General features: G+C 43.6%; 1 protein-coding gene across 1 annotated transcript; it reads left to right on the top strand.

Moving 5' to 3' along the window:
- Positions 1 to 5,503: 5,503 nt before the first annotated feature.
- Positions 5,504 to 16,596, top strand: LOC141793172 (uncharacterized). The gene is made up of 10 exons (XM_074673661.1): positions 5,504 to 5,981; positions 6,077 to 6,180; positions 6,275 to 6,547; positions 6,686 to 6,779; positions 6,947 to 7,014; positions 7,114 to 7,335; positions 7,428 to 7,562; positions 7,649 to 7,711; positions 7,835 to 7,903; positions 8,006 to 16,596. The coding sequence occupies exons 1-10, from the start codon at positions 5,855 to 5,857 to the stop codon at positions 16,283 to 16,285; spliced, it is 9,435 nt and encodes a 3,144-aa protein (XP_074529762.1). The 5' UTR covers positions 5,504 to 5,854; the 3' UTR covers positions 16,286 to 16,596.
- Positions 16,597 to 16,990: the final 394 nt, after the last annotated feature.

The following is a 16,990-nucleotide window of genomic DNA, read 5'->3' as shown; positions in this document are numbered from 1 at the left end:
CATTCCTGGCATGATCTCATTGTGTAGATGACATATGCATGCATTTTATGTGGCTCTTTATCATAATAATCTTGATTACTCTGAAATAGTATTGATTTGAAAATTTCTTTGCTGTGTGATCTTATACTGTCCTGTGCTTTTTTTGGTGCATTTTGAAGGTTATTACTTGGTGTGATATGTGCTTTAGGGTTTTAGATAAAGCTGCGCTGTGTCAGCCTTTTTTTTCTGTAAAAGATACTTGTTAGCCATGTTGCCTATATATTTTTGCTCTTTTTTGGGTAGTTCTGATAAAAGATACATATTGATTACATGTGCATGCATTTTTGATGGCTTTTTTTCTCCTGCTATAATCTTGATTACTCTTAAATGGTATTGATTTGCAAATTTCTTGGCTGTGTGATCTTATGCTCTCCTGTGCTTTTGATTGGTGCACTTTAAAAAACATTTTGAAGATTATTACCAAGTGTGATATGTGCTATAGGTTTAAGACAAAGCTATGATGCGTCTGCCTTTTTCCCTGTGTTAGCTTCTTGTTAGCCACGTTAGCTGGAGCTTTTGGCTGTTTTTTTAAGTCATGCTGAGAGAAAAGACCTATTTTGTGAGTGTGTTTGTGAGGTTTGTCTGCCTTTGTTTTAAATCTTAGCTTGAGCTGTTGATCAGTTGTGTATCTGTCCTGGTTAGCAGGCCAGAGCTTGCTGGCATTTTGTTGAAGTTTTGATCCATGATGTGTGAGTGATTAAAGTGATTGTTTTGGACTTTTAAAGTTGTGTTTTGTGGCATTCCTGGCATGATCTTAATGTGTCAATTAAATTGGCATTTTTGATCACTAATTATTCTCTGACAATAATCTTGATTACTCTTTAATGGTATCATTTGAAGATTCCTTAGCTGTACGCTCTACTGTACTCTCCTGAGCTTTTTTGGTGCATCTTGAATTCATTTTGGAGATTATGACTTTGTGTCATATGTGCTTAAAGGTTTTAGATATAGCTATGCTGCGTCAGCCTTTTTTTTCTGTGAAAGCTACTTGTTAGCCACGTTAGCTGTAGCTTTTTGCTCCTTTTTTGGGTCATGCTGAGAGAATAGACTTATTTTGTGAGTGTGTGTGTGAGAGGTTTGTCTGCCTATGTTGTTTGTCCAAGTTCAAGTTGTTGATCAGTTGTGTATCTGTCCTGGTTAGCAGGCCAGAGCTAAGTGGCATATTGTGAGGGTTATAGATCCATAATGTGTGAGTGATTAAAGTAATTGTTTGGGACTTTTAAATTTGTGTTTTGTGGCATTCCTGGCATGCTTTAAATGTGTAGATTACATGTGCATGTATTTTTGATGGCTTTTTCTCCTACTATAATCTTGCTTACGCTTAAATGGAATTGATTTGGAGATTCCTTAGCTGTGTGCTCTTCAGTACTCTCCTGTGCTTTTTGGTGCATTTTAAATATATGTTGAAGGTTATTACTTGGTGTGATATGTGCCTTAAGGTTTTAGATATAGCTATGCTGCGTCAGCCTTTTTTTTTTGTGATAGCTACTTGTTACCCACGTTAGCTGTAGTTTTTGCTCCTTTTTTGGGTCATGCTGAGAGAAAAGACTTATTGTGTGAGTGTGTGTTTGAGGTTTTTCTGCCTTTTTTTAAAATCTAAATTTGAGCTGTTGATCAGTTGTGTAGCCGTCCTGGGTAGCAGGCGAGAGCTGACTGGCATTTTGTGAGGGTTTAAGATCCATAATGTGTGAGTGATTGAAGTGATTGTTTGGGTCCTTTAAAGTTGTGCTTTGTGGCATTCCTGGCATGATCTAAATGTGTAGATTACATTTGCATGCATTTTTTTGACTTTTTATTCCTCACAATAATCTTGATTACTCTGAAATAGTATTGATTTGAAAATTTCTTTGCTGTGTGATCTTATACTGTCCTGTGTTTTTTTTTTTTTTTGGTGCATTTTGAAGGTTATTACTTGGTGTGATATGTGCTTTAAGGTTATAGATATAGCTGCGCTGTGTCAGACTTTTTTTTTTTCTGTGAAAACTACTTGTTAGCCATGTTACCTTTATATTTTTGCTCTTTTTTTGGGTAATTCTGATAAAAGATACATATTGATTACATGTACATGCATTTTTTGATGGCTTTTTTTCTTCTACTATAATCTTGATTACTCTTAAATGGTATTGATTTGCAAATTTCTTAGCTGTGTGATCTTATGCTCTTCTGTGTTTTTTATTGGGGCATTTTGAATACATATTGAATATTATTACCAAGTGTGATGTGTGCTTTTAGGTTTGAGACAAAGCTATGATGCGTCTGCCTTTTTCCCTGTGTTAGCTTCTTGTTAGCCACGTTAGCTGGAGCTTTTGCTCCTTGTTTGGGTCATGCTGAGAGAAAAGACTTATTGTGTGATTGTGTGTGTGAGGTTTGTCTGCCTTTGTTTTAAATCTTAACTTGAGCTGTTGATCAGATGTGTATCTCTCCTGGTCAGCAGGCCAGAGCTTGCTGGCATTTTGTTGAAGTTTTGATCCATGATGTGTGAGTGATTAAAGTGATTGTTTAGGACTTTTAAAGTTGTGTTTTGTGGCATTCCTGGCATGATCTTAATGTGTCAATTAAATTGGCATTTTTGATCACTAATTATTCTCTGACAATAATCTTGATTACTCTTTAATGGTATCATTTGAAGATTCCTTAGCTGTACGCTCTACTGTACTCTCCTGAGCTTTTTTGGTGCATCTTGAATTCATTTTGAAGAATATTACTTGGTGTGATATGTGCTTTAAGGTTTTAGATATAGCTATGCTGCGTCAGCCTTTTTTTTCTGTGAAAGCTACTTGTTAGCCATGTTAGCTGTAGCTTTTTGCTCCTTAGTGGATTAGCTGAGAGAAAAGACTTATTGTGTGTGTGAGGTTTGTCTGCCTATGTTGTTGTTTGTCCAAGTTGTTGATCAGTTGTGTATCTGTCCTGGTTAGCAGGCCAGAGCTAAGTGGCATATTGTGAGGGTTATAGATCCATAATGTGTGAGTGATTAAAGTAATTGTTTGGGACTTTTAAATTTGTGTTTTGTGGCATTCCTGGCATGCTTTAAATGTGTAGATTACATGTGCATGTATTTTTGATGGCTTTTTCTCCTACTATAATCTTGCTTACGCTTAAATGGAATTGATTTGAAGATTCCCTAGCTGTGTGCTTTTCAGTACTCTCCTGTGCATTTGGTGCATTTTAATTATATGTTGAAGGTTATTACTTGGTGTGATATGTGCTTTAGGTTTTAGATATAGCTATTCCACGCCAGCCTTTTTCCCTGTGATAGCTACTTGTTAGCGAAATTATGTAGCTTGTTCATCCTAGTTTAAGCTGTTAACTAGTTGTGTATCTGTCCTGGTTAGCAGGCCAGAGCTCACAGGCATTTTGTAAGGGTTAAAGATCCATTATGTGTGAGTGATTAAAGTGATTAATTGGGTGCTTTAATGTTGTTTTTTTTTGGCATTCCTGGCATGATCTAAATGTGTAGATTAGATTTGCATGCATTTTTTTGTGGCTTTTTATTCTCCCAATATCATCTTGCTTACTTTTAAATGGTAGTGATTTGCAAATTCCTTGGCTGTGTGATTTTATGCTCTATTGTGCTTTTTGGTGCATTTTGAATTCATTTTCAAGATTATTACTTGGTGTGATACGTGCTTTCAGGTTGTAGATATAGCTCTACTATGTTGGCCTTTTTTTCTGTGAAAGCTAATTATTAGCCACATTACGTGGCTTGTTCATCCTAGTTTAAGCTGTTAATCAATTGTGTGTGTGTCCTGGTAAGCAGGCCAGAGCAAACTGGCATTTTGTGAGGGTTAAAGATCCATAATGTGTGAGCAATAAAAGTGATTGTTTGGATCCTTTAATGTTGTGTTTTGTGGCATTCCTGGCATGTTCTAAATGTGTAGATAAGATTTGAGTGCATTTTTTGTGGCTTTTTCCCCCAACAATTTTCTTGATTGCTTTTAAATGGTATAAATTTGCAAATTCCTTGGCTGTGTGCTCCTTTGCTCTCCTGTGCTTTTTTTTGGTGCATTTTAAATATATGTTGAAAAACTTTTACTTGGTGTGATATGTGCTTTAAGGTTGTAGATATAGCTACGCTGTGTCGGCCTTTTTCCTTGTGTTGGCTACTTTTTTGGCTGCATTGTGTGGCTTTTTGCTCCTTTTTTGGGTAATGCTGAGAGAAAAGACTTATTGTTGTGCGAGAGTGTGTGTTGGGTTTGTCTTCCAAATTTTTTCAAGTTTAAGCTGTTTATCAGTTATGTGTGTGTCCTGGTAAGCAGGCCAGAGCAAACTGGCATTTTGTGAGGGTTGAAGATCAATAATGTGTGAGTGATGAAATTAATTGTTTGGGACCTTTAATGTTGTGTTTTGTGGCATTCCTGGCATGCTTTTAATGTGTAGATTAGATGTGCATGCATTTTTGATGAATTTTTATTCTCCTACAATGATCTTGATTACTCTTAAATTGAATTGATTTGCAGATTCCTTAGCTGTGTGCTCAACTGTACTCTCCTTTGCTTTTCTGGTGCATTTTAAATACATTTTGAATACATTTGATGACTTACTTGGTGTGATATGTGCTTTAAGGTTGTAGATATAGCTACGCAGTGTGGGCCTTTTTTCCTGTGTTAGCTGTTTGTTAGCCACATTATGTAGCTCTTTCTCTTTTTGGGTATTTCTGATAAAAAAATACATATTGTTTGAGAGTGTGTGTGAGGTTTGTCTTCCAATTTTGTTCATCTTAGTTTAAGCTGTTGATCAGCTGTGTATTTGTCCTGGTTAGCAGGCCAGAGCAAACTGGCATTTTGTGAGGGTTAAAGATCCATAATGTGTGAGTGATTAAAGTGATTGTTTGGGTCTTCAAAAGATGTGTTTTGTGGCATTCCTGGCATGATCTAAATGTGTAGATTACATGTGCATGCATTTTTGATTGCTTTTTTCCTAAAATAATCTTGATTACCGCTCAGTAGTATCGATTTGAAGATTCCCTAGCTGTGTGCTCTCCTGTACTCTCCTGTGCTCTTTTTGGGCATTTTGAAAACATTTTGAAGATTATTTCTTGGTGTGATATGTGTTTTAAGTTTTTAGATATAGCTACGCTGCTATGGCCTTTTTCCCTGTGTTTAAGCTCCTTGTTAGCCACGTTAGCTGTAGCATTTTGCTCCTTTTTTGGGTAATGCTGAGAGAAAAGACTTATTGTTGTGTGAGAGTGTGTGAGGTTTGTCTTCCAATGTTGTACATTTTAGTTTAAACTGTTAATCAGTTGTGTATCTATCCTGGTTAGCAGGCCAGAGGTTACCTGCATTTTGTCAGGGTTAAAGATTCATTATGTTTGAGTGATCAAAGTGATTGTCCAGGTCTTCTGAAGATGTGGCATTCCTGGCATGATCTTAATGTGTAGATTGGATTTGCATGCATTTTTTTGTTGCTTTTTTTCCCTCCCACAATTATCTTGATTACTCTTAAATGGTATTGATTTGCAGATTCCTTGGCTGTGCGATTTACCTTCCTGTGCTCACCTGTGCTTTGGAGACTACGACTGCTGCATTTCTGCGATCTTCTGTTCCAGGACACACACATCTTGACACTCATACATCTCTTTAAACCGACACACACCTAGACTAACTGCTAATCTGCACGCACTTTAATTGATTTTATACACATCCACTCAAGCAGACACACACACTCACACACACAGACACACACACACTTGCCCTCAGCCAAGGTGAGTTAAAACATTTCTACATTGTAATGTTAGGTGAAGCGTTGCTATGTGAAGCCTTGTGAGTATGATTGGCACAGATTGACTGGTGTTTTCTCTGTGAGCGTGGACTCAAAAATGTTTCTTCCTCTTCCTGTTCAGATGCCAAGAGCGAAAGGCCATCGGAGGGCGTTGGCCTTGAAGAGGAAGAGGGCAGAGGACCACCCCTGGACTGCCCTCGAGCCTGTCCCCGAGTTCGTTGCTCGTATGTGTCAAACTTTCATTTCAGAATGTTTACTGATATAGTTTGGATGTAATGTCCCTTAATGATGTTCTGACAAACTTCAATGTCCTTTACAGGGCGCGGTACCGGGTACCGCCACCGAACGCGGAGATGGCCAACCTCTGCACTGACCCACCGCAGCTGCAAGTTGGTCACTCCAGCGCATCGTCCGGACCAGAAGGTACGATTTTTGTTTTATTTATTGAAAAATTGCAGCGAGTAAGGTGTCTGTTGGTAGGTTTGTCTGTTCTAAAACAACGTGTGTGTTGTTGCAGCTGGTGTTCGTCGTTGGAGACTCCCACCTCCGGGCCATGGTGGACGGCTTCGTGCCCATGCCGGTAGGTTCTCTGTCCTTTGCTTTTCTGTCTGTTCCAGGTGCATCGGCAGCCGAGCTGAGGACAGAGGCCCTGCACGCAGACGTCCCGTGGACCCCCGACGCCGTCTGCGTGCTCGCCCCGAGCAACAACCTCACGGCCAGCCGGACTGTTGGCGAGGCAGCGTTGGACTTCGGTGCTCTCCTGACCTCCATCGCCAGCCGCTGGCCCAAGGTGTGTGTTTGTTTCAAGTTTTTGTTGCCAACCGTTTGGTTTTGTGTCAGCAAAGCTGGTGTGAGCAGCCTTTGTATTGTCATGCACTTGTTTTAGAGAAATGAATGCGATCTGCTGACAAAGGTTTTTTTCTGTAAGGTGTTCGTGCTGGACTTCCCTCCACGCCTGAACATCCACCCGGGCCTGCAGTTGGCGCTGCGTCAGGAATTCCACCGAGTCGCAGCACGCATGGGTACGTTTCAATAGTTTTTCTGCAAAATCTGAGATTTGAGAATTTCATATGTGCTAAAAAACTGTGACTGCATGCATGGATGAACACTCACATGTAAATGCATGCGTTAATGTTTACTTCAAGTATTTAAGTATTTTTTTGTGTGTGGTTTGTGACACTTGTTTCAGGTTTCCCTTACGTGTCTGTGGCTGAGCACCTCCCCCTCCATCGGTTGGAGCTGTGGTGCCCCGACGGCGTAAGTATTGTCCTAATTTTTACAAGACACTTTATGTGACGCTAAAGAAAACATCCAACTAACAAGGTGAAATGTCTGCTGTGTCTGACTGTTTTTCAGGTGCACCTCAGCGACACCGATGGGACCCCTGTGCTGGTGGATCTGCTGTGGAACGCTGCTGTCCAGCAGCTGACCCAGCGTCCGCCCTCGCCCACGCCCGCGGTGTCCCGCCGGACATCGCCGCGTGCCACGGTGTCTCCCAGGCTAGTTGTGACAGGACACCTCCCCGTGACCCGTCACAGCGACCCCTGGGAGTGGACTGTGGTTGGAAAGGAGGACAAGGTAAAGTGTTTTTCTGATTGAGTGTGTAGAAGTTTGTGCAAAGCCTGCATGTGAAGTTTTTTTTAAAACAATGTTTGTTTTTTGTTTTGAAGGCCGGAACACCTGCTGTGGTTCGGCCTGTCATCCCGCCCAACCCTGTGTGGTTCAGCGGTGACATGTTGGATGCTATGGAGAAGGTCAGTCCTTCTTCTGGCTCCGGCTGCATCGCTGAGCCACCAGCTGGCCAGGTAAAGTGCACACAAGCCATATGACCAAATAGTTGATAACACAAGTGGTAAACAGCTGTTATAAAGGTTTGTTTTTCTTCCTCTAGGCTTCGCGTGCGAAGCGTCGGCCACGAGGTGTTGCCAGGAAGCGCAGTGGAGGAAAGCGGCAGGTGTGTTTTTATTTTATTTTTTGCTGGTTTTGAAGAGTGACCAATGCGGTGTGATATATGTTTTGATAAGAGTTGCATCTTGATCTTTTTTTTTTTTTTTCCATGTTTTCCTGTTCTTTATAGGTGGCGGCAACACCTTCACCTGCCCAGGAGACCGTGTCTGCCTCCGGCCCCAGTCCGGTCCAGCGCCAGGTGCGTTTTTGTCTAAACATATTATGTGACTTATTGTTTTTACACCTGCATTTTTCCGCCTGGTTTGTCATGCAGTTAAACTGAATTTTTGATTTGTGTCAGGCGGAGGCAGCAGCCCAGGAGTCCGTGGTCCCGGAGGTCGTCGTGGAGGAGACATCGCTGGAGTCCGAGGTGCTGCAGGTCGTCGCGGAGGAGGTGGCTGCGCCGTGCCCCGCTGTCGCCGAGGGAACCCAGAGGCCACGGAAGATCAGCAAAGCTAAGGACCACTTTTTTTCTTCTGCTTGTGTTTCTGATGCTGGGTTAGATTGTGACAGTAGTGATGTAGCAGCAGAGGCTAGCAGAGCTGGGGGGCCAGTCAGGGTTGTGCGCGGGTCGTTTCATCAGGCTGACGAGCGCTTTTTATACGGAGGACAGCAGTGTATGGCTATAGCTTTGGTCAGCTTAGCCAAACACACGCTGAGCAGTGTTTTTTCCTGGGACAGACGTCAGCTTGATAGCGCGGTGATTTGCGGCGACGAGTTGTACAGTAATTTGCGCGATCGAGGCATCTTCAACCACGTGACAAATCTGCTCTCTGTCCCAGATTTGCCTCAGCGGTTGATGATCGATGATGCGGTAGTTCGCTTTGTTTTTGGCGACTCAGCGTTCGGGGATGTCGGCGTGACCGAGGGTGAACACATCGACAGCGGTGTGTTCATCAGTTTGCGTGACGGACTAAACAGGCTCTTCGGTCAGTACCGCACATGTCTTCTGACGATGTGTGGCAACACTTCTGCCATCATCTGTGAGGATGGACGGTTCGCTGTGGTGGACAGTCACTCACGGGGTAACGAGGGCTTGTTACACTTTAACGGTACAAGCGTGGTTTTGCATTTTGCGTGCCTGGATGACCTGCACCACTACATCTGTCACTTGGCCGACAGTCTCAGTTCGAGGGAGAAGCTCTTTGAACTGTGTGGCATCACTGTCCATGTGGGTGCAAGTCCAGTGCTGCCTGGTGTTTCTGTGGAGGGTAGGGTCACAGGGGTGACTGCTGCTCCAGCACCAGAGTGTAGCGTTGTGTCTGAGCGTTGTGTCAGTTCAGATGTTAGTCCAGCACTGTCAGGCGTTTCTTTGCGGTCTTATGCCAGTGTGTTGAGCGGTGGCTCACCGGCAGGACCGAGCGTTACTGGTGGCAGTAAGTGGGGCATTTCTTCTGACACTTGTTGGTCCAAGAAATCAGGGCGATCCGGCTTTCGTTTTAGGTATGATGAAGATTTCCCTCCGCTTGGTCTTAGTGCTTATGCAGATGTCAGTCCGGTGCTGTCTGGTGTTTCTGTGGAGAGGCGGGTCACTGAGGTGAACGCTGCTCCAACACCAGAGTCTAGTGTAGTCAGTGAGGGAAGGTTCAGTGATGTGGTTTCTGAAGGCAGTTGCGAGCATGAGGTTTGTGTTAGTCTTGATGCCAGTCCAGCGTTGTCAGCGGCGTCTTTAGCTACCGAAGTTAGCAGTGTCTCAGCAGCAGAGAAGCGTAGGATTGCTTCTGGCCCTCGTGTGTCAAAGAAATCCAAGCGCTTTGATGTTGGCGAGACTAATTTAGATGTAGAGTTTGTAGATACCATTAAAAATGCAGAGTTAGTCTTCCGTCCTCTCAGTGTAGATGTCTGCAAGGCTGTGTGCAGTAGTTTTAACTTAGAGTTTGTGAAGATCGGTGGACCGGCGTCCACGCGTGTTGGTTTGTTAGGGGTTCCATGTAGGAATGAGAGGATCGTGGCCGATGGTAACTGCTTCTTCAGAGCCATCTCTCAGGCTGTGAGTGGTTCTCAGAAGCACCATCGTAGGGTAAGGCTTGCCGTTTGCAAACATCTCCAGAGAAACGCTAGTCATTATTGTAGTCTGATTAGGAGTGAGTACTCTTCAGTGTCAGAGTACATTCAGCAGTCCAGGATGGCAAGTGTTAATTCTTGGGCCTCAGAGGTGGAAATTCAGGCTACAGCAGATATGTTAGGCATTAGCATTTGTACGTTTTATGATGGACGTTGGCTCAAGTACAGCTGTAGCGATAGTTGTTTGTCGGCAGAGTGCATTTATTTAGAGAATATCTCAGGGCGCCATTTTGAGAGTGTAGATTGTGTTTATGAGCCTGGACTGCAGAGTTGTTATGGTTATTGTAAAGTCAGTCAGGTTTCAGGTTACAGCTTTAGGGCTAGATGTCAGGAAGGTGGTGTTGGTAGGGAGGAACCAGCACTTTGGTCCAGTGATGCGATGGAATTTTCAGATCTAGGTTTAGATGAAGATGATGAAGAGTGTGCAGAGCCAGGTGTGTGGTTTGTTAAATCGCAGTACATAAACCGTAGGGAGTGGAGTCAGAAGAAAGAAAATAAGTTGCTTAGGGAGAGACGTTTGAAGAGGTTAAGAGAGACATATCAGGATAATGTGATTTTTAGAGAGCAGAAAAAGTCAAAGAGTGTTGAAAAGTACAGTGAAGATAAGTCACACAGAGAGAAGGTTAAAGGAATGAGTGTAGGGAAGTATAAAGAGAACCCTGAGCACAGAGAGAGGGTTAGAGGAATGAGTGTAGGGAAGTATAAAGAGAACCCTGAGCACAGAGAGAGGGTTAAAGGAATGAGTGTAGGGAAGTATAAAGAGAACCCTGAGCACAGAGAGAGGGTTAAAGGAATGAGTGTAGGGAAGTATAAAGAGAACCCTGAGCACAGAGAAAAGGTTAAAGGAATGAGTGTAGGGAAGTATAAAGAGAACCCTGAGCACAGAGAGAGGGTTAAAGTCAGCAGTAGGGTACAATATCAAGGTTGTGTTGAGCATAGAGAGAAAGTTAAAAACAGAAGTAGAAAGGCAAGTAAAAGTCAGTATGGTAGTTTAGAGCATAGGCAGCGGGTTATTGGTCGTGTTAGGCTGAGCAGGAAACAGAGGTTAGAGCAGTCAAAAGACTTTGGTTTTGTTATGAATCAGTTTTTAGAGCAGGTTAAAGATGGACCTGATTTTGTCTGCTGCGTTTGTCACAGGTTGTTGTTTAGAAATCAGGTCGTTAGTTGTGATAGGGACGCTTACAGCAGAACCAGCAGAACAGCTGAACTTGCTGCAGAGTGTATCAGTGAGTGTTTCCTGCATCAGTGTAGTGAGGAGTGTGTTGTGCAGTGTCAATTGGCAGTTTCTAGAGGTCAGCTGTGGATTTGTCACTCCTGTCAGGGTAAGATTAGTAAAGGTGAGATGCCAGCTGAATGCTGGATCAATAACCTGGAGCTGGATCCCATTCCACCTGAACTGGGATGTTTGAATAGCTTAGAGCAGCATTTAGTCGCGTTGCATATACCGTTTATGAAGATGTTGGCACTGCCGAAAGGGGGGCAGAACGGGGTACATGGACCTGTGACATGTGTTCCAGCCGACATCGTGCAGTCGACGCGTGTGTTGCCCCGGTCCAGTATGGAGGGGTCGTTAGTACAGGTTAAGCTGAAGCGTAAACTGACCTATAAAGGGTATTACGAGTATCAGTTTGTCGATACTTTGCGTGTAAGACAGGCGCTAGATTATTTGAAGAGGACCAATGCCCTTTATGCAGATATAGAGTTTAATGAGGACTGGGTAAATGAGTTTTGTAGGATAGAGGATGAAGAAAGGGAAGAGGCAGAATCCAGTGAGGAAGAGGCTGTTTCAGAGCAGGCTGTTGTAGAGCAGGGTGGCGTTAGTGCTCGGGGAGCTGATCAGGTTAGAGCACAGGCAGAGGTTGTTGAGGGAGATGTAGAGGAAGCTTCAGACATAATACAAGATGAAATGTTACATGACAGGCAGCAGCACTGCATGTTTCAGGACACTTGTCTTATGCCTGTTGATATTGGTCAGGAAGCATTAGATCAGTATTTTGAGGATATAGTTAATGTTGCGCCTGCAGAGGGAAATTGTCCGGTGAAGATGCTTTCTGACCAAACAAATGAGGCTAAATGTTTCCCGGTGTTGTTTCCTCGAGGTAATAAGACGTTTCACGACACGCGATCCACTCACCTGTCGCTTACGCGTTATTTTAACAATAGGATTATGCATGCGGACGGTCGTTTTGCGCGTAATGTCGAGTACATATTTTTTGCGCAGTATATGTCGGAGTTAGATCAGGTAGTGTCGAACGTTTCTGTGGCATTGCGTAAGGGTAAAGTAGGTCAGAGGTCTCAGAGAATCACTCAGGGTATGTTGAAGGATGAGGAGGCTTTAAAGCATTTGTTAGAGTTTGATGATGGGTTTAAGTTCCTGAGACCAATTAGGGGGACTCCGGCATTTTGGCAGACTGTTCAGAAGGAAGTTTTGGCTTGCGTTCGTCAGTTAGGGATCCCGACATGGTTTTGTTCCTTTTCGTCTGCTGATATGCGCTGGCAGAATCTGCTGACCAGCATCCTGAGGCAGGAAGGCAGATCGCAGACGGTAGAGGATTTGAAGTGGGCAGACAGGTGTCAGTTGTTGCGTCGTAATCCGGTAACGGCTGCGAGGATGTTTGATTACAGATGGCATTGTTTTTTGAAAGCAGTTCTCATGTCTCCCGCTGAACCAATTGGCAAAATCGCCGATCACTTTCATAGGGTCGAGTTTCAGCAGCGCGGTTCTCCTCATGTTCACTGTTTGTTTTGGATCGAGGGCGCCCCCAAAATTGGTAAGAACACAGATGAGGAGGTAGTTGCGTTTATAGATAAATACGTCTCGTGCGAGTTGCCCTCTGACGATGACACATTATTGGACATTGTGACATCGGTTCAAACACACTCCAAACGACATGCTAAGACTTGTAGAAAGTCAAAGAAGAGCAAATGTCGTTTCAATTTCCCAAAACCAGCTACGAAGCGGACATTTATTTGTCACAAGAAAGAGTGCAAATGTGACGGGAAAGATGCATATAGCACAGAGGAGAGAGCTGCTTCAAAAAACTTGCCAATCTGTAAGTGTTTTGACAACGACAACGAGATGCCCAAAGAAACAGCGGAGGCAATTTTAACAGCTGTTAAGAAAGCTGTTGAAAATGAGGTGCCTCCTGCGTGTGTCGATGAGTTGTTTGCAAGTTTGGGCATTAATCAGGACATCTATGAGCAGGCGTATCGGCGTTTAGAGAAGAAGACAAAGGTTGTGTATAGGAGAGAGGTAAACAGTGTTTGGGTGAACCAGTACAGTAAGAAGTTGTTGAAGTGCTGGAACGCCAACATGGACCTTAGCTTTGTCACTGACGCCTACGCAGTTGTCATTTATATCATTTCGTACATTACGAAGTCAGAGAGAGAAATTGGCCTTTTATTGAGCAATGCCCAAAAAGAAGCTTCCAAAGAAGGAAATCTCTCTGCTAGAGAAAGCTTGAAGAAGCTGGGGAGTGTATATTTACACAACAGAGACGTCTGCGCCCAGGAGGCAGCGTATAGGCTAACGTCCATGCATCTGAGGGAATGTTCCCGAAAGGTTGTCTTTGTGCCGACAGGGAGCAACATTGTCAAGATGAGTTTACCTCTCAGTGTTTTGCAGGAGAGGGCGTCATCACATGATCTTCGCTCGGATGACATGTGGATGACTAGCATAGTGGACAGGTTTAAGAACAGGCCCGACGACGATGTGTTTAGTGACATGTGCATTGCGACGTTTGCATCTGAGTATCGTGTTCTTTACAGCAATGAAAAATCTGAAAATGCTATTAAACTGAAAAACAATTTGGGCTTCATATTGAGGAGAACACGATCTCAGTTTGCTGTGGTTAGGTACATGCGTTTTAACTTAGAAAAGCAGGAGGAGGCTCATTTCCAGAGTCTGTTGCAGTTGTTCCTTCCTTACAGAACTGACTCTGAGCTCAAACCTGAGGGCTTTGAGTTCTTCAGTCAGTTCTATGAGGACGGAGAGGTCAGGTTTAGGGATGGCTCCGTGCACTCGGTGCAGGCCGTTGTCGAGGAGAATAGGGCCAAATTTGAGTTTGACTGTCCGGATTTGGAGCGAGCCCAGGAGATTGCTGAGCTGCTCGGTGGTGTAGATGAGGATGTGTGGGGTGAGTTGTGTCCTGAGCAGGAAGCTGAACGCATTGAGTGTTTAGAGGAGAGGAGGCAGCAGCAGGCAGAGGAGATAGAGGGAGAGCAGCTAGCTGAAGGTTTAGAGAATATTCCAGATTTGATGGGTGCTCCTAGACAGGTTGTTAGGTTAGAGAGGAACAGAAACACCATGTCTCGTAGTGAGGGCTTGTGTTTGGTTAGATCTCTGAATGAGACACAGTTAGCTGTATTTTACAGGGTGAGACATTGGTGTTTGCAGAAGGTGATGGGCAAAAACCCAGAGCCTCTGCAGGTGTTTGTGACAGGTGGAGCAGGCACGGGGAAAAGTCATTTAATCAGGGCCATTCAGTATGAGGCAGGGAGGCTTCTGTCAGCACTATGTCATCAACCAGACGATGTCACAGTTTTGTTAACTGCTCCTACGGGCATCGCTGCATACAATTTAAATGCAGCCACAATTCATCACACATTCGGCATAGGAACACATGCTAGTTTACCTTACACCCCTTTAGGTGAAGATAAACTAAACTCGCTCAGAGCTGAATTGGGTCACCTCCAAATTCTAATCATCGACGAGATCAGTATGGTTGATCACATTCTGCTGGCTTATGTTCATGGTAGGTTGAGGCAGATTAGGCAGACAGGCGACTTTTCCCCTTTTGGCGGTGTGAGCGTGATAGCCGTTGGTGACTTCTATCAGTTGCCTCCTGTTAAAGGGAAGCCTCTGTATAGCAGTCCCATCGGGGTTGATCTGTGGTGTAACTTTAGCGTAGTGGAGCTCACAACGGTAGTCAGGCAGAAGGATAGCGTGTTTGCTGAGTTGTTGAACAGGTTGAGAGTGCGTTCCAAGGACACACCCCTTTTAGAAACGGACGTCAAAATTTTAGAGTCACGCGAGACCGGCGAGGAAAGCTCAGCCTTGCACGTTTTCCCGACAAATATGCAAGTGGCTGAGCACAATCTGCAGCAGCTCTTTGCCTCGTGTCCTGATTATGTCACTATTGATGCTCAGGACTACCAAAACAGTAGCAAAACAGGCAAATTGGAAAAGATGGCCGGGCATCATAGAGCAGCATCAGACACGTGTTTGCAGGAGCGGCTGTGTTTAGCGAGGAACGCGCGCGTCATGCTTTGTAAGAATGTAGATGTCGGGGATGGTCTGGTCAATGGAGCATGTGGCACCGTCACTCACATTGAGTTTAAGAATGTGAGTGACAAGTTTCCTCAAACAGTTTATGTCAAATTTGACGATCCTAGAATTGGCTCACAGAGGAGGAAACAGCGTGTACATGCAGCAGTAGAATGCAGGGATTCTACTGCTATTGATCCAGAGCAGGAGAAGGCGACGAAGTGGGGGGGTTTGCGTGTTCAGTTTCCTCTCAGGTTAGCGTGGGCGTGTACGGTACACAAAGTTCAGGGTTTGACCGTGGACCAGGCTGTGGTTTGTTTTAAGAAGGTGTTTGCACCCGGGCAGGCGTATGTAGCACTTAGTCGAGTCAGGGCTTTGTCGGGACTGATCATCAGGGATTTTAATGAGAAGGCCATTTTCAGCAAGACCGCCATCAGGGAGGCCTTGGAGGGCATGCCTCCATTTTTGATTGGACAGCAGAAACCTTCATCAGATGCACCCAGTTTCTCTGTGTATCTGATGAACGTTCAAAGTTTAAGCCGCCACTTGGTGGATCTGGTGTCTTGCACGCAGCATTTACAGCCTAACTGTATTGCTGTCACAGAAACGTGGCTCACTGTACAGTCCTCGTTGGACAGTGTTCAAATCGACGGTTTCACTTTCCACAGTCGTCCTCGTGGTGTGTGTTACAGCAGCAGCAGCAGTCACGCCAAATTGTTAGAGCTTCAGCAGCTAGAACATGGTGGAGTTGGTTTATATAGTGAAGACCAATTGGACTGTGACGTTCTGCAGGTACCCGGTTTGAATCTGGAGTGTTTGGTGTGCCTGTTTCCAAAAGTAAAGGTAGTTTTGGCAGTGATCTATTGTCCACCATGTTACCCAAATTTAGTACTGAAAGAAAATCTGGGGAAGTTACTTGATTGGTTAAATCCAATCAGTAACACAATTGTAGTGATGGGAGATTTTAATGAAAACATTTTGAAAAACTCATCAATTTGCAAATTCATGGGAACAAAAGGATTCATGCAGCATGTAACTCAGGAAACCACAGAGAAGGGGACTTTGATTGATCATGTTTACGTTAAAACAGCACAGTACGATGTGGAATGTGCAGTGATGCCCACGTACTTCAGTGATCATGAAGGTATTCTGTGTAGTTTTAGAGTTAAAGATGATCAGGGGCAGGTAGATGTTAGTGTAGGTGAATTAGAGGAGCTTTTTAGTGCAGACTTTAGATTAGGTGATGATTAGTGTGGTTCGTTTGGCAAAGGAGGCACACAAAGGATTCACAGTGGCAGTGTGAGTTCTTTGTCTGAGTCAAACACCGCTACATCACTCTGCCATGGTGCAAACAGTAGTATTTTCGCATTAGTTATCTGTGTTTAAAGAGGAAACTGCAGTACGGCATTAACAACGCAACATACTACACACCAGAGTCTGCCCACTCACATAGCGAACGCCATTTGGGCTTTAGTGGTCCATTGTGCTAGTTTTCTATGTTTGTATATGTATTGTATTTATATATTTATTTATTTATGGCAAGGTATTAGAGTTGTAGGTATTTTTGGTGTAAGTTTTGTGTAGTTGTAATTAAAGATGTAAATAGTAATTATGATGTAATAGTTAATAAAATAATCATGTGTCTGAGTGAAAGAGGAAAGTTAATATTTTTTCCAAAATGTTGTTGATCATGTAGGCAGGTGTTTCAGATAATCATGTTATGGTTGTTAGTGTTTTTAGCTGTCAGTCTATGCTTGCTGCACATCTACTGTCACTTTCTTCATGTTTTAAAGTGTAAATATGTATTATTGAGTGTATGTTTCAGTTGAGTTGTGTTAAATCTTCATAAGTTCACTTTCAACAGTTCAAATGAAAACTGTTTGTTTGTGAACATGAAGTAAGAGCAAATCTGTTCTGGCACCACAAGGCTCAGACTCCCCATTCTGCATGCCTGAC

The sequence above is a fragment of the Halichoeres trimaculatus genome, unplaced genomic scaffold (genome assembly GCF_033239565.1).
Source record: "Halichoeres trimaculatus isolate MK-OKI-2021-1 unplaced genomic scaffold, fHalTri1.1 fHalTri1_scaffold_7, whole genome shotgun sequence".
In the NCBI taxonomy this organism is placed as follows: Eukaryota; Metazoa; Chordata; class Actinopteri; order Labriformes; family Labridae; genus Halichoeres; species Halichoeres trimaculatus.
This window is presented reverse-complemented; position numbering and strand designations above follow the sequence as displayed.

Excerpts from the sequence above, each read along its gene's own strand:
- LOC141793172 (XM_074673661.1), top strand. The coding sequence starts at position 5,855 with ATGTTTCTTCCTCTTCCTGTTCAGATGCCAAGAGCGAAAGGCCATCGG. Across the intron at positions 5,982-6,076 it reads TGTCCCCGAGTTCGTTGCTC|GGCGCGGTACCGGGTACCGC; the intron begins GTATGTGTCAAA and ends TGTCCTTTACAG. Across the intron at positions 7,563-7,648 it reads CTGAGCCACCAGCTGGCCAG|GCTTCGCGTGCGAAGCGTCG; the intron begins GTAAAGTGCACA and ends TTCTTCCTCTAG.